Source organism: Tenrec ecaudatus, chromosome 12 (genome assembly GCF_050624435.1).
Source record: "Tenrec ecaudatus isolate mTenEca1 chromosome 12, mTenEca1.hap1, whole genome shotgun sequence".
NCBI classification, from domain to species: domain Eukaryota; kingdom Metazoa; phylum Chordata; class Mammalia; order Afrosoricida; family Tenrecidae; genus Tenrec; species Tenrec ecaudatus.
In genome coordinates, this window is record NC_134541.1 from 24,214,557 (window position 1) to 24,239,008 (window position 24,452).

The following is a 24,452-nucleotide window of genomic DNA, read 5'->3' on the forward strand; positions in this document are numbered from 1 at the left end:
CCTCTTTATTTTCCATTGTGCAGTTTGCAACTTCCGTCGGATGCTGTGCCTTGAATCAGCCAAACAGACAAGATTTCTACCTCTCCGAGAATGGAAAGGGCATGGGCTCGGGTGACGGGTGTGAATCCCAGCTCAGCCAGAGCCTGCTGTGCTGGGATCTGGGAAAGTGACTCATTAAGCGGGTTAACAATCCATCTTTTGGGGAATGAGGGGTGCCGTTCAGATTCGGTGAGGACGAAATGGGAGTGTTGGGTTGACTCGGTGCCCTTCCCTTCCCGTGTAGCTCCAGGGCCTCTACCTCCATTGAGCAGAAAATCAATCACGGTGACAGAGCTGTGGACATTTCCCCTTAAAACAAAAACCAATCAGCAAAGCCTTTCATCTGTCTTTACTTATTACCAATGCTTTGTTCCCACCCACCCCCTTTTTGTTAGCCATCACCACCGGGCTGACCTCTGAAGGTCAGCACCCACAGATTTCTAATTTGTTCTTGTCCCCTTCCACCTGGCTTTCTCCAGTTCTCTCACAAGTCACCCACTGCACATTCTTTTCAAAGCGAGATCTGGTCATGTCACCCCGCTCCACGGCCCCTCCTTCCCGCCCTCTGGACTGGTGGCTCATTCTGCTTGGCCTCAGTCCCAAATGCCAACCTCCACGACCGACCACAGCGCCCACGTGAATCCAATGCTGCCCGTTGTCCCCGAGTCGGCCCTGACACACGGTGGGCTTATAACAAAGCAGCAGGTGGCCAGGCCCTGTGACATCTGGGTGGCATTGATACGTGCGAGCCCCTTGTGAACCCCTCACTGCTGAGGGGTGCCCCCTTTGGTGTCAACCGTCTACGTTACCACATACGGCGTCCTTTTCTAGCGAGTGTGATTGTTTTTCCTGGCGACGTGGCCAAAGTCAAGTGAGCTGAAGACTTTCCATAGTCACTTCAAGGAGCGTGGTCTGCACGAGCCCCATCTGAGGCTCCATGGCGGGATACGGCTCCACTGTCCCCCCAACTCCCACTCCCAGGAGACACACCAAAAGCCCAAGGCGAGTCTGGGCCTGTAGAGCCACGGAGAAGGGCCAAGGGTGTCATAAAAGCTGAAAGCGCAGTGTCATCTGTCCCCTGGCCCAGAGATCTGCTTTGGGCACGATGGCTGTGTCCCGAGAACGTGGAGTCCACGTGTGGAGCAGGGGAGCCCGGGGCTGTGCGGCAGAGCTGTGCAGCAGCAACATTGGGGGTGGGGTGGGGGTGGGAGGGGGCCCCCCCGACAAGGGCCAAGAGTCTCTCGGTCGAAAGCGTCACCGTGTGGCAGCAGCAGGAACAGCCACCCAGTGAACTGGCCCTCTGGACAAGGCCACTCTCCTGAGATTTGGCAGGGGAGGGGATGCCCACTGTGGCCTGTGGTCTAGCTTTGCGCTGCAGGCCACCCTGGGACGAGCCCGTGCTTGAAGGAATGGACGCAAACGCAAGGAACGGCAGCTAGCACTCCGAATGCTGCAGGAAGACAAAAACAAACGGACACACGGACGTGTTTGGGTGTGTGTAGTTATTCTGTAAGACGGTGGTTACAACTGACGTGCCGTCCCTTGCTGGCGGCAAGGACTGTGTGGAGCTCAACCCCTTGAAGAGTGTCTCGAAGCCCCCCGGGCCTCCGGCGGCCGGACAGGCTCTGCGGGTTCCCAGCGTGGAGGCTGGCAGCCCCTTCCTCTCGGAGCGGCTGATGGCCCCAGCTCTCCCGACCAGGTTAGTTAGCCAGAGTGAAGGTTTGTCCCCAACAGCAGGAATCCCTGGGGAGAGAAGAGCATGCCGTCACCAGTGGGAAGTGCACCCCTTTCTGTGAGTGGGGAGGGGATGCTGGGCTCCAAACACAGAGACCCTGTGGGGTCTGCCTTTGGGGAAGGCAAGGACAGAGGAGGTCTGAGTGCCAACAGAGAAGCTGGGGTGGGCAGGAGCATGGGGAGAGGGAGCGAGACCCCTGGGCTGGGGTAGAGCCTTCATTTGTCGTCCTTGGCTCGTGGCAGCGCCAGGGAGCCCTGATGCTCTTCAAAGTCACTCCCCTTAACTCCAGAACGCAAATGGTGTCAGAGGGTGGAAAGTGGTGGTGGCTGTGGTTTTTTAAAGGGATGAACTTGGTAAAATTTGGGGGCCCTGGAAGATGTGCTTCCTCTGCTTCCCCTGTGATCTATAACTTCTCAGTTCCATTGACTCCCTGGTCTAGATTGCTGGTTTGGGAGGGTCTGGGCTTGGGGGGTGGCACCAGAGTGTGGGTGAACAAGACAGAAGTCCAAGTCAGGAACCAATGGCAGGTGATGGTTTTCCTAGGACATGCTGGGTCCAGAGGTCCCATAGGAGGGGCACCGAGGCAGGTGGCAGATGTTGTGAGAAAGCAGAGGCCGGAAGCATCAGCGGACAGTGGGGGGCATAAAGAAAACACTGACGTCCAAGGTGAGTTGATGGTCCCCTGGAGAACCCCAGCTGGTCGGTGGTCAGGTGAAGCCCCGGGGGGAGACAGCCAAGGCCCAAAGAATCCCTTTAGAAGGTGGACAAACATCTATGGTGCCCCTCCTGTGGTTCCAGGTGCGGTGGGTATCAAGTGCCAGTCTCAGTGGGATTCTCTGGCCACCAAGGGAACAAGGCCACCAATGGAAAGCAGCAGGGAGCCTGAGTTGAGGTGACCTTCATTTAGCAGCTGTGTGTCTTTGGTCAAGCGAACAAACCTTTCTAGGCCTTCATCTCTCTTCTTGGGGTACTAACCACACTCCAGAGAGGTTGTAAAGGCGCTGGAGACAGGGATTGGCCTGGAGGAAGCGTGTTGGTTAAGAGGTCGCTGCCGTTGGGGGTGGTTCAGTGGAGAGGGACTCTGGGGACTCACCCGGTGAGGCTGGAGCACTGGGTTGGAGAGCGAGATCTGAGCGGGCAGTGGGAGGGGGACGCCATGCCGCAGCTTCTCTGCAATGGAGACTAACAGTGAGGACCAGGGAGAGGCGGGCACAGGCTCATGAGGGAGCCAGGCCCTGTTTCATGTAAGTCCTGGCATGGGCTGACCTCCGCGTACTACCCACACTCCATGCACCCGGGGGCTTTCCTGCCCTGGTGGTCTTCCAGCCCACGCCAGGGCTACATGCGCCTCCTCTCCACCACCACCCTCTGGAGGATGGCGGTGCTGCTGCTGCTGCCTGTGTGCTGAGTGGCAGCCAAGGAGAGAGGGGGAGTGGACAGAGCAATTAGAGGGGTCCACCTGGGTGCACACCAAGCCCTTGGAGATTAGGACAAAGCCAGAGGTGGGTGTGGACCAAGGGCCAGGCCCCCTCATACTGCTACATCTGGTATGGGACTCCAGTGAGCCCAAATTCACTGCATCCAGTCCATTCCCATTCATCGCCACCTATGGACAGAGCAGAGCTGGCCCGTGGGTTCCCGAGGCTGTCAATCTGTATGGAAGCAGACAGCCTCGTCTTTATCCTGTGGAACAGCTGTGGGCTCAAACTGCTGACCTCGTGGTTAGTAGCCCAACATAAGCCATCAAATCAAAACCAAAACTCACAGCCATCTAGTTAATTCCAACCCACAGGGACCTTATGAGACAGGGTAGAACACCTCTCCCCTGTGGGTTTCTGAGGATGTAGAAAGCCTCACCTATCTCCCGGGGAACTTCTGGTAGTTTCAAACTGCTGACCTTGCAGGTAGCAGCTTGGCACATACCCACCATGGCACCAAGGCTCTCTAACTTGAACCTGGTAACTAGGATGCTATATTTTCCAGGTGTGTGGGTGGGGTGGGGGTGGGGGAGCTTTATTCCGCATTTCCAAACAGCCCAGTCATGCCAGTAGATCTCTCCTTGCACGTGGTCCCTGGCTCTGCAAAGGCTAGGGCAGGCCTGCCTCAAGCTCATACCAGCTGAAGAGGTTAGCAGGAGGCTCCCTGGCTTCAGAGCTGGGATCCAACCCAAGCTCCCCCTGTGCCCTGCTCTGTGGCCTGGAGTAAGTCCCTTCACTCTGAGCTTCCGTTGCCTACCATGACGATCAGGCATGGTTGTCAATTCTGCTTGGGCGGCCATGGTAAGCAGTGCGGGAGTTAATGGATGGGCACATGTGGCGTTCCTTTTCCTGTCCCCTTTCTGAGTCGGATGCCATTTGAGTTTCCAGACTCCCAACCTGGGGACCAGCTATGAGTGTCCCCCCCGCTAGGATGGAAGAACAAAGCATCTTGCAGAGCTTACCGTTCACCCTGGGAAGCACAGCGGTGGCCACATAATAGTTCATGGTAGCCTGCAGCAACCGGGCCTGAAATCAGGGGGAGAGGCCAGAGCACTGTGGGGTCAGCCATCCTCCACCCACCCTAACCCCCTTCATGTCACTGGGCAGCATCTCCCCAAACCTGGGGAGACCTGGGAAATGGAGGCAAGGGGTGCCGGGGGAATGGTATTCTGATCAAGGTCACAGGAAGGATGTAAATTGTTCAAAGAGATGCCCACACACGCTTTTGAATGGTCGGGTGCAGGGTGCAAGGTAGAGGCGGTGGGTGGTGGTGCATGGTGGAGTCAGGCAGCCTGAAAACCTGTGGGGATGGGGGTGGGGATAAGTGCATCCTGCCAGGTACGGGGGGTGGGGGCGCGGCTAGAGGGCGAAGGGACTCCAATACAACCGCCCCTTGCGTTTCCAAGGCTTGCATTTTGCCTGAAGCAATGGCCACAGCTTTCTCCTGGGGAGTGGCTGGTGCCCTCGGAGTGTCGACATTTTGGCTAGCAGCCAAGCGCTTAACCACGGTGCCACCAGTGGCAGCCCCACACCCCTCCACTGTCATCGAGTTGGTGTCAACTCACGGTGACCCTCTGGGCAGAGCAGAACCGCTCCTTGGGGTTTCTGACGCTGTAACTCTTTACCACAGTCGACAACATCCTCCCTCTCCCGGCGAGCAGCTGGTGGGTTTGAACTGCCTGCCTTGTAGTTAGCAGCCCAAGGCTTACTTAACCCACTGAGCCACCAGAGCTCTTTGGTAGCCCTTCACCAGACACCTTTAAAACATTGTGCCTTCCACTCCTAGGCATCTACCCCTAATGCTTGGAATCAAACCCAAACCAAACTCACTGAGCTTGAGTCCCTTGTGACTCGTGGCAACCTTATAGGGCAGGGTAGAACTGCCCCTGTGTGTTTCCAAGGCTGCAGCTCTTTGTAGGAGTAGAAAGCCTTATCTTTTGCTCTTGGAGAAGCTGGTGGTTTTGAACTGCTGACCTTGAGGTTAGCAGTTCAGTATGTACCACTACATCACCGGGTCTCCTAAAAGACTTGGGAGGAGAGGCTCCAAGACAATCAATGTTCACTGTAGTCCCATTCACAACAGCCTGAAGGCCAAGCCCAGGTTCAGGCCACAGCCCCGCTTCCATCGACAGAAGATCAGAGGGACAAAAGGAGGCCCATCCGTGCCAGAGAACGCTATTTACCACGCTGGGAAGTGGAACTTGCTCTCATCCATGGGGCTGCATGACTGGGTCATGATGCCAGAGAAATAAGTCAGAGACAGCAGGGCAGGCATCATGTGTGTGATCTCACTTACATGCAAGGTCGAGACCAGGCAAGTGTCCCGACACAGAACAGAGACTGGGGAAGGAACCCAATGGAGCAGTGGTCACAGCGCTTGGCTGCTAATAAAGAGGTCATCGGTTTGAGCCCAGCAGTTACTTGTAGGACAAAAATGCAGCCGGTGGCCTATGTCAAGATGACAGCCTTGGAAAGGCTGCAGGGCAGGTTTACTTGGCCTGTTGGGTGACTGTGAGTCGGAATCCACCCCCAGCAATGGGCTGGGGCTGAGGGGAGGAGGGAGGAGGGGGTGGTGAATTCCTGCTAAAACGGTACCCGATTTCTGTCGGGAGTGAGGGGAGGTTTTGGAAATTGACAACGGTGCTGGCTGTACAATGTAGATACTCTAATGCCTGTCACTGCATTGGACACTGAAAATGGTCCATGTCACCCCGATAACACTGAGAGGATAGCGTTCAAAACATGCGCTTGCCTTGAGGGCCAACAAGCTAAGAGAAAAGCCCGAGGGAAACGAAGACTCCCACACCTTTCTCCTGAGGAGCAGCTGCTGGGCTCGGACTGGGCACTCCGGTTAGCCACCAAGCGCTTTACCTTTGTGCCACTAGGGTTCCTGGTGAGGACTCCTCCAAAACCCACCGGCTGTCAGAGTCCATTTCAACTCAGTGACCCTCTAGGACAGAGTCGAACTCTGGCTCCCAAACTTCTTGGGCTTATTGCCTCCTTATCAGAAAAACAAAGTACACAATGCTTGCTGTCGTCAGCTCACGGTGACCCACACACAACAGAATGAAACACAACCACTGTGTCAATCCATCTCCTCGAGAGTCTTCCTCTTCCCTCTGCTTTACCAAGCATCACGTCCTTCTCCAGGGACTGGTCTCTCCTGATGACGTGTCCAAAGGACACGAGATGAGGTCTCGCCATCCTTGCTTCCAAAGAGCGCTGTGGCCGTACTTCTTCCAAGATAGAACTGTTTGTTCTCAGGGTAGCCCACGGTATGATCAATATTCTTTGCGAGCACCATAATTTGAATGTATCAACTGTTCTTTGGTCTTTCTTATTCAGTGTCCAACTATAGCTCATAATCTAAAATAAAGTGTAGGTATCTGCTTTTGCACCCTCTGCCCCCCCCCCCTTGGAATGTACTAGTACCCCCAGGGAGGTGATTCCCACTTTGGGGAGCAGTACTCTAGGCTGTGGGTAAGCATTTAGATGCAAAGAAATTCATCAGAGCAAAACATTTAATCAAGACAATAAATAGAGAGGGGAAAGTTTGCTATTAAGAAAGAAAGACTCTCCTAAAGGTCAACAAACAGACCTTAAACTATTTACATGCTTTTCTTTTCTTTGTTGTTGTTCTTTTGTTGCTTTGCTTTATTGGGGGGGGGGTTGCATATGATTCTCTCTGCAGGTGTATCTACATAAGATAGGTGGGATACACTATCTGGAGGAGAAAACAATGGGACAATGGATGGTTCCAGGGTAGGGGGAAGTGGGCATCAGAGAGGGGAGGGGGAAGGAAGTGGGTGTTAACAAATCCAGGGACAAGGGAACAACAAGTGATCCAGAATCGACAGCAAGGAGGGTGTAAGAGGCCTGGTAGGGCTTGATCATGGGCAATGTAACTGAGAGGAATTACTGAAACCCAAATGAACATGATAGTGGGACAAGAGAAAAGTAAAAGGAAATAGAGGAAAGAACTAGGAGGCAAAGAGCATTATAGAGGTCTAAATACAGGCATGTACATATGTAAATATATTATATATGACAATGGGGAAATAGACATATGTGCATATATTTATAGGTTTAGTACTAAAGTAGCAGATGGACATTGGGCCTCTACTCAAGTACTCCCTCAATGCAAGAACACTTTGTCCTATTAAACTGGCATTCCATAATGCTCACCTTTTGATACGATTGCTGAAGACAAAGCAGGTACATAAGCAAATGTGGTGAAGAAAGCTAATGGTGCCCAGCTATCAGAAGATATAGCATCTGGGGTCTTAAAGGCTTGCAGACAAACAAGCGACCATCTAGCTCAGAAGCAACAAAGCCCACATGGAAGAAGCACACCAGCCTGTGTGAACACGAGGTGTCGATAAGATCAGATATCAGGAATCAAAGAACAAAAAAATCATATCATTGTGAATGAGGGGGAGTGTGGAGTGGAGACCCGATGCCCATCTGTAGACAACTGGACATCCCCTTACAGAAGGGCCTCTGGGAGGAGACGAGCCAGTCAGGGTGCACTTTAGCAATGATGAAACATACAACTTTCCTTGAGTTCTCTAAAGCTTCCTCACCCCACCCCCCACTATCATGATCTCAGTTCTACCTTACAAATCTGGCTAGACCAGAGGATGTACACTGGTACAGACACGAGCTGGAAACACAGGGAATCCAGGACAGAGAAACCCCTCACAACCAATAATGAGAGTAGCGATACCAGGAGGGGAATGGGAAGGTGTGGGAGAAAGGGGGAGTGGATCACAAGGATCTACATATAACCCCTTCCCTGGGGGTCAGACAACAGAAAATTGGGTGAAGGGAAACTTTGGACAGTGTAAGACATGACACAATAATAATTTATCAAAATAATAATAATTTATAAATTATCAAGGGTTTGTATGGGAAGGACGGTGGAGGAAAGAAGTGTGTGTGTGTGTGGGGGGGGGGTTAATGAGGTGTTGATACCAAGGGCTCAAGTAGAAAGAAAATGTTTTTGAAAATGATGGCAACAAATGTACAAATGTGCTTGACACAATGGATGGATGTATGGATTGTGATAAGAGTTGTACGAACCTCCAATAAAATTATTTTTTAAAAAAGAAAGACTATTATATTAGGTGATGCTATTGTCTAAATATCAATACAGTGATTTATCCATGGTCTATTTTTGAGTAAGGAAATCAGGCCACTGAAGTCACATCATTTCATCTTTTTCATTAGATGTGCGCAGCAAAGGGCCAGAAAGGCCTACTCCAAACTAGGAAGGAAATCGCCAAAGGATGGGCCATGTTCTGTTTTACACGGACAATCATAAAATAAACATAGAACCCTCAAGGTAATTTCCTGTGAGAGTGACATTTACAACTTGTAAATCTGCTAGTTTTCATTGCCGACACAACCGTGTTCCCTTCCCAGGGCTCTTCTTCCCTGGAATCCTGGGAATGGAATTGTTTTACATTTTACTTTCTGCAGAAGTTCATTAAGGACTCTTAGTCCAGCCTGCCCCCAAGAGCCTTGGCAGCAATCAATTCATGGAAATAAAATGAGCTCGTTTGGGGTCCTTTTGTTGCTTTGCAATTTTAACAAGTGGAATGGCTGCCTGGATTGTCAGCGGACTGAGAGGGGGCCTTGGGATGGGGGACCGACTTGGGGCGCTTCCTGGAGACAAAAGGAAATGGTCTCCCAGAGCAGTGGTGGGTTCAAAAGGAGTCCCGTTGGTAGAACAGGGCCCCGCAGTTAAGATGGCCAGGGCAGAATTGGGCAGTGGCTCCTCACCTAGGACACAAGGGCAGGTGGCGACGGGCATTTGGACTGCTGGCTATCAGCGCCCCAGGTGAGGGAAGCAGTGAGCCTATGTATCGGAGGCCAGAGATTCCCATCCACAGAGACTGGGTGGTACCCTACTCCCCTCCTCCACTCACCACCTCTATCATTGATTCCATTCTTCATTCAGCTCGGGGGAGACCCCATGGGTGTGAAGAGTCCAGCCGTGCTCCGCAGGGCTTTCAACAACTGGGATTTGTTTTGGAAGTAGATCATCAGGGCCATTTGCCCAGGCGCTTCTGGGTGGGCTAGAATCTGCAACCTCGTGGTTAGCAGCCAAGTGTTCAACTATTTGAACGACCCAGGATCTTCCACTCCACTGCTCAGGTCAAAAACTGGGGAGTCCTTCCTGAGTGCCTGTCCCCTGACCCCGCACAGCAAACTTCCCATTTAGTTTTGCATGTGTCAAACCATGACCCCATTGCCTTCTTCTTTCTCGCTCTTTCTAGCTGTCCATCATCTCTCACCTGGAAAACTACATCACCCTCCCCACTGGGTTCCCTGTTCTGTCTCTTATTTCCTGTAATTCACTCAGTTCAGTGGGATCTTTACCAAAGATGCCCATCACACCATGTCACCTTTTTCTCCTTTCAATAAGCAGAGCCAAGATTTAATAAGCAAAGTACGCTTGAGTCACAAAGTGGGTCACCTCATGATTCAAGGAAGCTAAAGACGTCTAAGGGTATGGCATTGGATTTTTATAGGGATCAGGTAACAGTACCCCATTGGCTCACCTCATCCCCTTCCTGCTTTCCCATTGGCCCTTATTCTTGTCTCTCAATTGGTCCATATTCCAGCATAATGGCTGGTCTCATAATCTCTGGCTTGTGCACCATATTATCATGTGGAAGGGTTTTAGTTAAGAGGATATATGAACATGACTTCAGAAATGGATTATGGGTGGCAATTCAGAATAGGTCATTCAGACTGCATGTCCTTCCTGTGTGAAACCATCCCCCACACTTCCAACACAATCACACAACCTGTCTTCCTCTCCCAAGGTCCAAGAGGCCTCAGGGAGCCAGCACCTGCCTGCTCTCCGGCCTCGTCTCTTATCTTCACTTGCTCTGCTCTTGCTGTACTCGCCGGCCGGGTGCTTCTCCCCACCCTGGCATCACTGCTCCTGCTGTTTTCCTCCTCTGCCTGTCAGTAATGTCCGTCTGCTGATGCCTTCTCATCCTCAGGACTTGGCTAAATATCACCTTCACAGAGAGGCCTTGATTCACTGCACCATCTAACCCTCAACGCTCTCCATCACTTGCTACCTCACCCCAGAGTGCTGATGATGACTGAAAGGATCTTCGTTTCTCTAGTGCCTGTCTCCCTCCACAGGGGGAGGCTCAACAGCACCAGCACCGTATTCCCTAGGCAGTGCATGGCACACAGTGGGTGCTCATTCAAGTCATTTGCTTATTAACACTCAAACCTTTGTTACACACGTTTTCTGTTGTGGACTGAGCATGTTTAATCTTATTTAAACCTCACTGTGCCAGCTCACGCCGAAGAGCGACAGACTGGGGACTTATGGGGAGTCTGAACTGCAGAGAGGGCAAGTGACTTGTCCACTGTCACACAGGAATCCTGGAGTAGGGGTTCTGGCTCAGGGCTCTCTGCACCTCAAAGCTCCCCCGAAGCAGCAAGTCCGCAGGGCAGGGTAGAACTGCCCCTGTGGGGTTCCCAGACGGTCCATCTTCCTAGGAGCAGAAAGCTTCATCTTTCTCCCTCGGGGCTGCCCCCCACGGAACCCACTACAGCACCAGGTTCCTGGTCTGCAGAAATGATGCCAGGAGCTGGGAGCGGCCCTCAAGACCGCTTAAGGGAAGGAAGGAGCCACCGAGGGCGGGTCTCAGACTCACCTCAAAGGGGCCAACCTCGGAGTGCTTCAGTTCCAGGTTCAGCCTGTGAGGAAGGGAGAGGGAGGATGAGCCGGCCATTGCCCTGACAAGATGGCGGGCACAAGTGCTGGCTGTGGGACCAGGACAGAGAAGGGCCCCACTCCAGGAGGCATTAGCTGTGCATGACCTTCCTCTCTTTTCTCACAGCTTCCTGGCTATCCCTTGGAGGTGACACCTCATCTCCAGTCTCGAGTACTTTGCCTGTGTGCTGCTGGGCCACACTGAGCAGAGCCCCGCTCCCTTGCCACCGGGATGGCCCAGGGCCCACGCTGGCTCAGTAAGAGCTGACCCCTGCACTTGAGCAGCAAACTTTGGGAATGAGGACCTTGCTGGGGGCCCTTTCACTGCCACTCGGTGACAGCTTGCCAGGCAAGGAAGCCAGTGCAGGGGAAGCAGAGCCGAGAGAGGAAGAGGCCAGAGGCCTGGGGACATCATTTGGACACCTGGATCCACCCGTGCCTAAAATCCTTGAGCTTTTCAGATGCCTGAGCCTATGAATGCTCATCCTTTTACAACCTTGGTGGCATATTAAAGAGATTCACGGGCACGGGGGAGGAGAGATGGGACTATTGACTGAACCCCTAGCGGTTACGTGTTGCACTGCTAACCCTAGTAGGGGCAGCAGCTTGAAACCACGGCCGCTCTGCGGGAGGAAGACAGGCCTTCTGCTCCTGTAAGCAGTCCCAGTCTCAGAAACCCACAGGGGCAGTTCTACCCTGTCCTATAGGATCCCTGCGAGTTGGATATGGTTCAATGGCAGTGCGTTTTATTGATGCGTGGTTTATCGTTCATCATGCTGGGTGCTTTATCTCGTTGCCTTTCTGCAACACCCCAAAGCCAAGTATCATCACAGTTCCATTTTACAGATGAGGCAAAAGACACTCAGAGAGGTCAGCCAACCTACCCTCGGTCACTCAGCGAACCGCGAGGAAAGCAGGATTTCCCTGTTGCCAAAGCCCTTGCCCTCAAAGCTGGAAGATTTGCTCTTGCCCACCAAGAGCTGGCAGCTACAGGATCCCTGGCTTCTGGGTTCTCAACCCCTACCCACCCGCCCCTGCACATCTCAGCATGCCTGCAAGGTTCAGCCAACACCCAGCCGTATCCCTTCCGGCTCCTCCACTTGAGAAGCCCACGGGTGTTTCAAGGAAAATTAAATCCATATGTCTCGGAAGCAAGACACATTGTCAAAACAATGTGAGGAGAAACGCACAGCGTGCAAACCTCAGGAGCCGATCTCAAGGTGAAGGAGGACAGCGTGGAGCGGAAACGGGAGGAATGTAGGTCACGGCGCATTCTAAACACCGTGACTGTGGCCAGGAGGCAGGCGCCCAGGTCCAGATGCTGGGCCACCACGTCTGCTCTCCGAGTGCCCAACCTTTCTGAATCGTTGGGAGTCTCCTCCCTGCCTCCCTCCTTCCCCCTCCCTCCCTTTTAAATTAAATGAAGTGGGTATGTGTGAGAACCTAGCCACCCAAACACATGCCACGCCATTGCTTCCATTCTTCAGGTTGGACCATCCTTCTCCACCACCTTTCCCCGGCGATGTAATCCTTCCGAACACGACCTCATTGCCCACCCACCCCCACCCCGGCAGCTCAGCTGTCCTTTGCAGTTGGTGCCATCAATTGGACCACACTATATAGACCATCTTTTAAAAAATAGAATGCTCAGTGCAGACGACCTTTCCTAAGGAGAGACCATGATTTGGCTCAAAGATGACTTCAGGGGCAGCTTCAGTCAAGGTTAAAACATTTCCTCGGGATCATTGTTTTTTGGGGGTCATTCCTCCCTTTATGTCTGTCTTTTGCTGTCTTTCCCTGTCACTGGGTCCTCTTATCTCTGCCTCTCCCCTCGCAACCTCCCCTCTCTTTCTTCCTCTTTTTGTCTCCCTTTCTGTCTCTTCGCTTGTCTGTCTCTTTCTCTATATATTCCCTCCTCCAGTTCTGTTGTTTCTGCCCTTTCCTCTGTCTTATTCCATCTTGTTTATTGAACACACAATACACTCCCTAACAACAAAACAAAACCCTAAACTTGGCTGCCATCGAGTCAATGCTGACTCGTATGACCCACTGTAATTGTACAGAAGTAGAAAGGCCAGGCTTTCTCCCTTGGAGCTGCAGGTAGTTTCGAACTGCCCACCATGCAGATCCCAGGTCACCGAGTACTCAGGACACCACCAACACCACTTTATCCACCGTGAATGATACCGGCCCTCGGGCACTGGATGGATCTAGGGAAGCAGCAAATGCAGAAACCTGCTTTATCATGGAAGGTGAGCTCCGTCCGGTACAAAGGTTTTTAATTGCTACGAGGGCTCTGGGTTTTTCTTGTTTTGTTTTGTTTTTCCTTAAAAGGAGGCAGTAGGCCAAATCCACGTGGGGCCCTGTGGTCTGCACCCTTCACACACGTGACTCCGTCACCTGATCCTCATGGCGATGCTGTGGACAAGCAATCAGCCTGGGGCAGGGAGGGACAGCGGACTTGAACAACTCCAGGCCGCCCAGACGAGCTGAGCTCAGAAGCAGAGCCTCCCACCCGAGTTCACACACCCCTCCAAAGCTCCGCTGCTGGGATGGGATGCTCCCCGCAGGCTCAGCCTGCGTCCCAGGGGCGCTTGTGAAGAAGTTGAAGAAGGGCTTCCAAGGGGCCTGAAAGCCAGGGGCTCTGGGTGGCGCGGAGCTATGGTGGTGGTCAGGGTGGAGTGGGATGGCCTCCCTAGCCCCTTCCAGCCAGGCAAGTGAGCCTGAGGCTGAAGGGTTCCCCAGGCAGCGGGACTAACACTGCGAAGCCCCAGAGCAGCTGGCCAGGCTGGCCACGAGCGCACTGCATTTCTGCATCGGTGCCACTCTGTGACAGAAGGCTCCTGGTGCCCACCTCCCAGAGTTCCAGGCTCAGCTGTGATGACGCCGGGAAGTGGTGCGTGGCGCACTGTGCAGGGGCGGGGTGGGGTGGGGGATGGCTTCACGGTCACAGTGGGCACCAAGAGCACAGGGGCGGCCCCTCCCCCACAGGCCCACTTACTCCTTTTTCATCAGCAACTCTCCAACCAGCCTGTTGGACTTGGCACCAACCGCCACAGAAATGGTGGTGTTCTGCAAAGCAATGGCACAGGTGGGGAAGGCCTTGCCCAGGAGCTGCGCATACGCTCAGGACTGCCTCGCCCGTGCACCCTTTCCCTGCCCCTCCCCCCCCCCCCCATCAGGCAGGCTTAGCCCAACTGCGGAACCCAAGCACGCAAGAAGTCCTCCTGCTTAGCTGCTGTTGGCAAGTCCTAACTGTGAGCTGGTTATACTCTCCTCTGTGCTGCTTTTGGGGTGATTTCAGAGTTCCCCGATCATTTCCGGGAGGGGTCTCCTCATTCTTGTCTTCATCCAACAAGAGCTTAGCGAGTCAGAAAACCTAAGGCACCCTCTTCAGCTGTCTTACTCACTCACTGTCTGCATGAACTTGGGCCAGCAACCCCTCAGGGCCCATTTTACCTGCAATGTGGGGGACCACGGGTCTCAGCCCCAGACTGGGTAGACCTGCCTGCGGCTTACAAGGACCACGCAGACCCCTTGTGAGTGGACAGACGGGCTGTATTGCACTCTTAGTGCTGGTGGTGAGTGTTACCAAGTGCCTGTGGAGTTGCTGACTCGCCCAAACCAACAATGGAATGAAAACTTGAATAAACGAAACACTAGACAAATAACACACAAATGAAGGAATGAAGGAAGGAAGGAATGAGCAAAGGTCTCCCTGGATGACCAGCTGGAGAAACTACTACATGTACAAATGAATGAATGAATGAATGAATGAACAAGGGCAGAAGTAAATGGATAGTGAATCACTAAATCAGTAAATGCAGTTTGGACCAGAAGCAGGATAGCCTAAGTCAGCAATAGAATGAACATTTGAGTAAATTAAGAAATGATTAGGTAAATGAATGAATGCATGGGCAGATACACAAATAGAATGAATGATCCAAGAGAAACATGCATGAATAACTGAATGAATGAGCTAATGAATGAATGAATGATCAAAGACATGAGTGTCTAAATAAATGCGTCTATTAATTGAAAACAGTACAAAAAATTTCAAATCAATGATGGATTGAATCATTGAACGATTTAAAAATTGAGTGAATAAATAGAAAATTGAGTGGATGAATCACTGAGTGAGTAAGTAAACGAGTACATGAAGGAAGAGGAGAGGAAGAGATGCCTCAGGAGCCGGAAGCAGTTGAACAGTGAGTCGGATTCACACCCGGGTCCCCCCAGTCTTCACAGCATTGCCCACAGCTTCCCGGTTGTTAGGGACTGGGCTTGGGACCAGGCCCACCCAATCTGCCCACACCTGGGGACAGCTTACCAAGCCAAGCTGGAACAGGTAGGCCAGGGAGGAGTTGGCGAGGATGGCGTAGGCCAAGGCCTCTAATTGAGGGGAGATGGTGAGGCTGTTGGGGTCCATGGCGAGGCGTGGTGGGACGGAGGCGGAGATAAGGAGCTGCATTGTCATGTTGGGGAAACTCCGGGCCACCTGCAGAGCCCGGTGGTGAGGATGACCAACGATAGGGAGAGATTTTAGTAAATGTTTCCAAATCCTATCCGATCTTGCCCCTGCGTACCTAACCAAACCGAACCTCACTGCCATTGAGTTCACGTTGACTCACAAAGACCCCTCCTGCGGGTTTCCAACACTGGAACTGTTTACGGGAGAAGAAATCCCAGTCTTTCTCCCTCGGAGCTGGTGGTGGTTTCGAACCGCCGACCATGTGGATTGCAGCCTCACATGTTACCACGACCCCACTGAGCTCCCCCAGGGTCTCACTCAATCCAAATGTCTGTCGATCTGGCACCTACACCCAGCCAACCTCACCCTACCCCGCTCTATTCACCAGCCAAGTGGAACTCCTTTCTGTCCCTCAAACCAGACGAGCTTTCTGCCAGGTTAAGACCCTCTGCGCTCTCTGTTTCCTCTCTCGGGATGTTTGTCCCCACATTCCTCCTAAGTCTGGCTCTTTGGGTCTCAGCTCATCCATCACCTCCTCAGAGAGGAGCAGAGGTTTAAGGGGAATGGGGGAGGGTCTTGGGATCCTCCATAGCTGCTAGTTCCACTCTCCCCCAGCAGAGTGAAAGAAAGTATGCATAGAGACAGAGTATGTGAGCGTATGTTCAGATGGGTTTGCAAGTCTCCAATGCTTTATGGGAAAAGAAAGCCCCGTCTTTCTCCCTTGCAGCAGCTGATGGTTTCAAACAGCGTACCTTACGGAGCGTAGCCCAACACGCATAGACATTTAGGGAGGTGCTACAACTAGAAGGCTAAGAGACCCCATCAACCTATGGGCTTCACTCACTGGCCCAGCCTGCCATTCATTTTCATTGTTTTGTGTATCTTTTGCGCTCTCTGGGGCTGTGAGCGCCTCAGGGGGGTGCTCTGTTGGGTCTCTTCTGTTGGGTGCCCAACACAGGTCCCCAGGCACACAGCAGACACTCAACAAGTATTTTTGGGTGGATGAACCATGCCCAGGGTAACATGCCCACCTGGACAGGGAGGCACCTGGACAGGGAGGAGGAGGAGGTGGTGGTGGTGGTGGATATGCAGGAAAAGGTTGTGGCCACTCTCCTTGGTGGGCTGGCTGCCTTTAGACGTGGGGTGGGAGAATCATGAGGCCCCTTGTCGGAGCCCAGTCCTCCCCAGCACCTTCAGGTCACCTCAGGAGCTGACCACAGGAGAAAAAGAAACACACTTTCTTACCTGAGGGATGAGGGAACCAAAGAAGGTGGTTGTCAATCGGAATCTGGACTCCTCCGGAATCTGTAGCAAGTGGAGAGCAAAGGATCTTGGGAGACTGCTCTGGGAAGGCTAGTGTGTGTGTATGTGTGTGTGTGTGTGTGTGTGTGTGTGTGTGTGTGTGTGTGTGTGTGTGTAAGAGTGAGTACTAAAATGGACAATGGCCAGACCAGGATGACAAGAGAACTCTGACCCACCACTTATGCTACAGCCAGCCAGGGAGGCCAAACTACAACCAGCCCTGCCCAGCCCTGCCCAGCCCAGCCCAACCCTGCCCAGCCCAGCCCTGCCCAGCCCAGCCCTGCCCAGCCCTGCCCAGCCCTGCCCAGCCCTGCCCAGCCCAGCCCAGCCCTGCCCAGCACTGCCCAGCCCTGCCCAGCCCAGCCCTGCCCAGCCCTGCCCAGCCCAGCCCAGCCATGCCCAGCCCAGCCCAGCCCTGCCCAGCTCTGCCCAGCCCTGCCCAGCCCAGCCCTACTCTAACTGCCAGATGCTCGGCTTATGTCCCTGGGAGAGTCGGATATGCTCCCCAACCAACCCCACAAGCTGCCCGTTTCTCCTTCACCTGCCCCCAGCTCCCCCAGGCCAGCAGCCTCCAGCCAGAGGGTCCCCTAGTCTTCTCTCTTTTCCGTATGAAGCTCCCTGACACCCTCTATCTGCCCTGGACCAGTCTGCCAAGAGCGATGGTGGCCGACTCCCTTGCTTGGCATAGACCGCCCTGTTTGTTTCTCGTTTGGATGGACGGGAGAGAAGAAGGACTCAAATCCTGGAGGTCTGTGGCCTCTGGGTCCACTGTCCCTCCCCCCACTGCCACCAGTCTGGCCTTACCATGTCATCTGTGAGGGTCAGGCGCATGGTTCCAGCCTTTTGGTACACAAACCCAGCAGAGTTGAAGAAGTAGTCCGAGATGCCCAGGTAGACCATGTACTTGTGGTCGGTGGGAAATACCAGTGCTGGTGGGGCAAAGGGGACTGGGGGGCAGACAAGCAGACAGAAGAACTCCCCCTGCAGGTGGAAGCAACAGAGGGAGCCTGAGAGTCCTTCAAGGATCAAAGTTCTGTGCCCCCATTGAGGGGGGTGGGTAATAAATGGGTTGAGAACACCAGAGATCTATTTGCAGAGGAAAAAAACCATGGCCAGGAATGAGCATGTTCTAGTCTCTAAGTGGCATCCACCAGCCCTGTGAGGGAGGCATGGACGTGCTGCTTTTACAGGGACAGAGAAGCTGGACCACCTTTCTAAGGTCACACAGCTGGACAGTGGCAGAGACAGGAGTTGAATTCAGGTACCCCGATCCAGAGACCACCCTTTTACCCATTCTACTGGCTCAGCCCCAACACAGGCGGCCTATTAAAAGGACAATAGATGACTGCTTTGCTTTTGCGTCGATCAAATGAGAATATCCTAAAAGGGAAAGGAATTCTTTTTGAGCATGGTGTGTTTAAGATCAGATCTGGCTTTTTGGACGCTGCTGGGGGGATGCAGTGTGTATGTTTCTGAGTGGCAGGTTAGCAACCTGCTGCAAGAGCAGGCCCCTTGTTGAGTTCAAAAATGCAGCGTCCAGGAAAATCAGGCAGTAGATAGATCCTATGGCAGATACAATTTATGGGAAATTTTAAAACTCACAAAACAATACAATGTAAGAATTGTTGACATACACAGTGTGTAATACAAGATAGACAAAGGGACTGACGCCATGCCCATCTCCATGGTAATCTGGAGTGGAGATCTGTATTAGAGAGGGTGTTCGATGGGACTCAGGCTACTTCCATAGTGCTTTCTTTTTTTTTTTTCCCCTCCCCAGTGCTTTCTTTTTAAAAAGTAATCCGAAGCAACTAGGACAAGCGAGTCAGGCTCATTAAAGCTGGTGGTGGCTCTACGGTAGTGTGGCATGTCCTCTGCATCTCTGAACCATCTCTTCATTTAAAAAGATCAGTGAGGATGACCTCCCATACTCTGGAGTTACAGACAACCCTTACAAAGCACCACGACAGACCTCTGGGTTGATGTGATTGGCTGGGCAACTGGCTGGTATGAACCAATCAAGTCCTAGCCATCTCCGGCCAATATCATTAGATGCGAAAAGCGAGCCCGAGAGCACGCATCATTCTCAGCAGTGTCTAGGTGGTTTCTCAGGTGTGTGTGCGGAAGTGCAGGGGTCCCGGAGGGGAGGGCGAGCTAACAGGGGTGCTCCTATTTCACTGAGATGATTAGGAAACTACTGTTGTTGTAGTCCATTACTCCATGGGCTCACTCAGATACCCTGGCCAGTGGTTAGGGAAGTCTGAAGAAGACTGGGCCTCTTTGAATGAGGGTGTTGGTGAAGAGCAGGGCACATGTCATGGCCTTCCAGAAGGATGAGCCAATCTGCTGTGGAAGAGGTGCAGATCGGATGTTACTTAGGACCTAGGATGGGGAGACCTCATCTTACCTACTTTGGACCTCGCCTCAGAAGGACCAGCCCCTGGTAAAGTGCAGGGTCAGAGAAGAAGGGGATGCCCTGCAGTGAGACAGAACAATGGCCTTGCAGGTGATGGCGGGTGGAGGATGGGGATGGTACAGAGGGTCACTCTGGGTCAGAACCAACTGGGCAGCCCCCAACAGCAACACCTCTTAGGTTGTTCTGTTTTATTTCTTTCAAATACACTGGCCCAGCAATTCCACTTCTAGGAAACACTGGGGGATGGGCAGCAATACAGCTACAAGGATATTCCTGTAGCTCTATCTCCCTTTGGGAAAGTCCCAGGAGGGGCCCCTGGTCACTGTCCCCTTTCAGCACAAGTGGCCTCCGTAGAAGGGCTGTTAGAGGACATCTCACAGAGCACCTGGCTCGCAGGGCATTTTTTAAAATTGTAAAATGGCCCATGTTCCATTGGATGTATGCATGTGTGCCTGCGTTTCCACATATCCACGTGTGTGTGTGTGTGTGTGTGTGTGAATATTGCTCTAGGTTTCACATGAGGGGTGGAGCATGTCTTCGTTGGGTGCTGACAGTACATATCTCTGAGATGTAAGGTTTGGGAAATATTTCCTTACTTTTTTCTATTTATGTGATATTTCCTTGCTTTTTTTCTATTTCTTTTCCTATTTATGTATGTCTTTTCTCCTCCTCTCTAGTTTCTACATTTTCTTTCACTCTCTCTTTTTAAAAACATTCACACGCTCAGTTTTGAATTCGTGTATCTGGTCAGCGGGGTGAGAACCCACAGCCCTGCACAAAGCCCGCGTGGTCCCTGCTTCCTGGAAGTTCTCGCTCCAGTGGGGAGACCGTGAACAGAGCAGATCGGAAACACGCTAGCAAACCTCCAGGCATGGAAGGGGGTGAGGGTGACTCTGCTGGGGGTAGCAGGGAGGGCTGTTTTGGGAGTGTCATCTGAGCAGAGACTCCCCTCCCCAAGTATAAGAAGAAGACAGTGGGGGGTAAGGCCGGCTTTGGGAGGGTAGAGAGTTCCAGGTAGAGGAAACAGCTAGGGCTGAGGAAGGAACAGGTTCAGTGTGCTGGAGGGTCAGTGTGTCTGGCAGAGAGCAAGAGGGAGAGAGGCACCAGGTGAAACACTGCCCCTTCTTCCATCATTGCAGCTTTCAGCCACCCACCAAGCCTCCGGCCAACCCCCCTCTTTCCTTCTCTATCTCCCTCCCCTCTTTATTTCCATCCACCCATCCATCCATCCACCCATCCACCCACCCACCTCCCGTCTTTCTGCTCATTCACCCATCCACCATGGCTCCTTTCCTTCCTCCCCTCACCCACTTCCTTCTTTCTCTTTCCCCCTTGCCCTCCCACCCTCTCTGCCTCCATCTAGTCACCCACTGGCCATCCATCCATCTACCTGAGAACAATCAAGCAGGGCGCAGGGAGAGGGGAGGGGGCTACTCTGGTGAAAGGGGTCAGATTGAGCCTCTCTGGGAGGTGACATTTGAGCACAGTTGCAGGAATGGGGCACAGGCGGTACAGGATATGTGGGGAGAGCATCTTGGCAGAGAGAAGGCAAATGTAAATGGCCCAGGGAGAACTCTGGCATCCTGTGCTGAGGACCAGCAAGGAGTCTAGTGCGGCCAGAGTGGGGAGAGGAGAGGCGTTGGGGTGCGCGGGTCAGATAGGTGGGAAGCATTGTCAAATGTGATCCCAAGCACACTGGGGAGCCCACAGAGGCCGAGGGCGGGGTGTGAGTGTACAGAATAGCATCAGCAGCCTCACCTTCAGCTGCAAGTCCACGCTGTCAGGTGTGGTTGTTGGAGGTGCCACCACCGTGTAATCAATCCCAGCCACACTGTCAATGAAGGCTGTTGCCAAAGGAGAGGAGAGGACACATGAGCCGGCTATACAGGCTCTGTCCCTGGGGGCGGGAGTACAGGGCCAGTGTCCAGTGCCAACTCCAGGCCCACCTCCTCCAGGGAGCCCTCCCTGAGTTTGCCTTAAAGGAAAAGGAATCCAGGCCCCACAGTCAAAGACATCGCCACCCTCTTTTCTTCCAACAGCCCAGAGATGGGTGCAGGGTGGAGGAGACAGACAGACCAGGGCTTGGTTGAGCACAGCCCCCCATCAGCTGCCTGTGACCTTGAGCAAGCCCCCGCTTCTCTGAGTCTCTGCCATCTGTAGGATGAGGCAGCTCTAGGGACCTCACAGACCTGGGAGGATTAACTGAGACGGTGCACGCAAACATCGTGTGAACGGTAGGTGCTTAAACGTCAGGGGGGGTTGTGGTCAGCGGCGGCAGCATCCCAGGCTGATATCCATTGGGTTTGGGTCTTGGCAGTGTCCTGATTTCCCAGGAGCAACCGATGGAAGTCCAGTAAATACCAGGTACTCCCAGTCTACGTCCTCCCCGAGATAAGTTAAAACACCCAGCCGGCTGCAACCCCGGGCATCCCACATGTGCTGGAGCAGGACAGCGCTCCATTGGGAGTGGGCCAACTGTGACCTCTGGAAGGGGAGTGCCAGGCCTTTCTTCTGAGGCACCCTGGGTGGGTTCAGCTCACCAGCCTATCAGTTTGCAGCTGAAGCTTTAACAGTTTGCTTCACTGAGGGCATTCCTCCTTCCCCGTGATAGAAACAGAGGCTCAGAAATGACACATGGTTCAAGGTGGCCCTGCGGAGTGACGAGGCTGGGGCTCAAATGGAAACCATTCCCTGCTCAGCGAGGCCAAACCTGAGCCTCTACATTGCACTGAGCATGAACTGAGGGCCCGTCCCCCGGAGGGCCTGGGGCAGAGCCTGCACAGAGAAGCTGTTTCTCAAATGGGCATAGAGCATGATGCCAGGCTCTGGGGAGGCAGCCCAGGGCACAGTTGGGGGCACAGGTTCTGGAGAAAGAAAACCTGGATCTGATATCTGCCCCCTCTGGCTTTGTGGACTCTGGGTGTCAGTTTCTTCGTGTGTGAAATGGGCAGACCCGCCCTGACCTCAGTGGAATGCTGGGGCCAATGGGTGAGAATTCCTATCCTGGGCCCCCAGCACATGGTGAGCCCTTGCCAGAGGGAGCTCTCCCCAAGTGCTTTGCCGCTGGAGGCAGGGAGACTGTGCCCATTTGAAGGATACAGAAACTGAGGCCAAGAGAGAAGTGACCGGCCTCAGATCTCAGGTCTGTCATGAGACTTTGGCTTCAGAGAGCTGGGAGCATTTGACGCTTTGGCCTCTGTGGGGGCGGGGGGAGCGGGGTGAGGGCTGCCTTTCTACTTCAATTCTGGACCCACCCCAGGGCCTAGCCCAATGGGAATTCAATACCAGCTTCCACCTGGAAGCACCTGCTCTCCCCAAGCTACAGCGGCCCAGACCTGTCTGGGAAAATACCTTCCTCCATGCTGTCCATCACGCCCACCCTGTCTCCGCCATCCCCTCCTTGTTCTGTCCCACCCCCTTGGGCCCTCCCCCCCTCCTCACCTGACATAGTCTGGAAGTAAGGTTGCAGCTTAGAGGACACAGCGTTGGTCACTATCTCGCAGATCTGGGGAGAAGATGTGGGTCAGTGAGGGCCCCCATCTCTGGCCAGTGTCCTTCACGAAAAATGACAGGACATGTTTGGCATTGCTTAAATGTCTCCTAGAAAATCACAGAGTTAATCAAGTTTCCCTTTTCTCCTCAGCCACCAGGAAGCTCAGAACCAAGCATGCCATTGGACAATAGGAACTGGACCTGACTTGGGTCTCTGCATTGTATTTCCTACCCTGGTCCAGAACCTCCTGGTAGGGATTCCGGTTTCCCTCACTTTGATGTGGGCTTCTTTTGTTTGTTTTGTTGTCTCTGATTCTTTGTAGGATGAGTTGGTAAAAAAAACAATAAGCTCGACATGGTCAGCGGTCAGGTCCCTCCTTTCTGCGCTGCCGCTGGAACTGGGGGACAGGTCCTCGGCTCAGTCTGGGTGGGCATCTCCACTTCTTCAGTATACCTACAGAGAGAAGCCCCTGATTGCTCCCCAGGAACCATCTGCGAAAACACCAGTCTCGTGACTGCTGCTGAGGCCCGCCCTCTGTTTCCCTACCCCTCCTTGTCTTTGGCCACCAAGTAGACTGTGGCAGGTGGCACTTCCCATTCTGCTTGCTCCTCTGCAGGACCCCGCCATGCCCCTAGCCAGAGGTAAGGTCTTCGGATCTGGGTGCACTGGCGACTTGCTTGTAACCAGCAGATGTAGCATCCAGATGATATTGTGTAACTTCACAGGGAAGGCCACCAGAAGCTGTGTGTTTTCCACCTTGGTCTCTCTGGCTGCTCCTCTCAGAACCCAGCCCGGAGGCTGTGAGAAGCCAAGGCTCTCAGAGAGGCCGTGGTGTTTGCTCAGGTCATGAGCCCCAGCTGAGCCCAGCGTTCAGGTCAGCCAGCCCAGGCACGAGACCTGCGAGGCAGCAACCTGCCAGACAATCCTAGCCCCCAGCTGGTGAGTCTTCCCAGATGAAGCCCCAGGCACCGCGAGGCTGAGTCACCCCTGATGTGCCTGCCTGGTTTCTAGACCCACTGAAGCCACGAGTGTGATACACCGCCTGTTGTTTCGTGACACCCAATTTGGGGCTGCTTTGAAGCAACCAGGAGTTGCAACAGAGAGTGTGAGAGATAGCCGTCCTAACAAGGGGAGGTTGGGATTGGTGAGGAGGGCGGGGGCAAAGAAGCCCTCTCTTCACCCTCCCAACATGCACTGCAGCCTTTGCCTCACTGACCCAACTGGATCTCCTGAGCCCTGGCCGTTGGGCAGTTGCTGCCACAGCTGCCCACACTCTCTCTAGAGATGCCCCTTCCAGAGTCCAATGGGTGCCCCTCCCACCTCGCAGGGCACGTCCCCTCAGACTTGCTTTGTGAGCCACTCTGTCTTCACTGCATGGGATTTCCTGGGCTCCTCCCAGGCCATGCCCTCTTCCTGAGTCATTCCATGGACACTCACCCCGCCCGGAGCAGATGCCCTGGCTGCCTCAGCCTAAGTCCACACGGCCCACCTGCACCAGGTAGGAGCAGCTCTCCCTCACGCCCCATTGGCTTCTTGTCCCCGGCTCCCATGGCTCCCTGCCCGCAGGTGTTCTGCAGGTGCTACCTCTGCAGAACCGCTCAGAAGAGCCAAGGAGTCTGACAGCTGAGGAGTGGTCCTCAGCCAAAGTATAATGAGTTGGTATCGAAAGTAGGAACAGCTGAATTCGGGGACCTCTTTGGGAACAATTTGGATGTGTGCACCACGCAATTTCCCTGAGACTCCCCGGCAGGGCTGAATCCCAGCAGTAATC

General features: G+C 53.5%; 1 protein-coding gene across 1 annotated transcript in view; it reads right to left on the reverse strand.

The window, feature by feature from the left end:
* Positions 1–1,474: 1,474 nt before the first annotated feature.
* LOC142422583 (bactericidal permeability-increasing protein-like) overlaps positions 1,475–24,452 on the reverse strand; it is a 37,263-nt gene continuing 14,285 nt past the window's right edge. The window contains exons 6-15 of the mRNA XM_075527934.1: positions 22,630–22,693; positions 20,947–21,032; positions 17,577–17,753; positions 16,716–16,775; positions 15,330–15,497; positions 14,001–14,071; positions 10,941–10,983; positions 4,215–4,278; positions 2,855–2,956; positions 1,475–1,782 (exon numbers count right to left, since the gene is read on the reverse strand). Coding sequence (XP_075384049.1) covers positions 1,475–1,782; positions 2,855–2,956; positions 4,215–4,278; positions 10,941–10,983; positions 14,001–14,071; positions 15,330–15,497; positions 16,716–16,775; positions 17,577–17,753; positions 20,947–21,032; positions 22,630–22,693 — 1,143 coding nt within the window. The remainder of the gene's footprint in view (positions 1,783–2,854; positions 2,957–4,214; positions 4,279–10,940; positions 10,984–14,000; positions 14,072–15,329; positions 15,498–16,715; positions 16,776–17,576; positions 17,754–20,946; positions 21,033–22,629; positions 22,694–24,452) is intronic.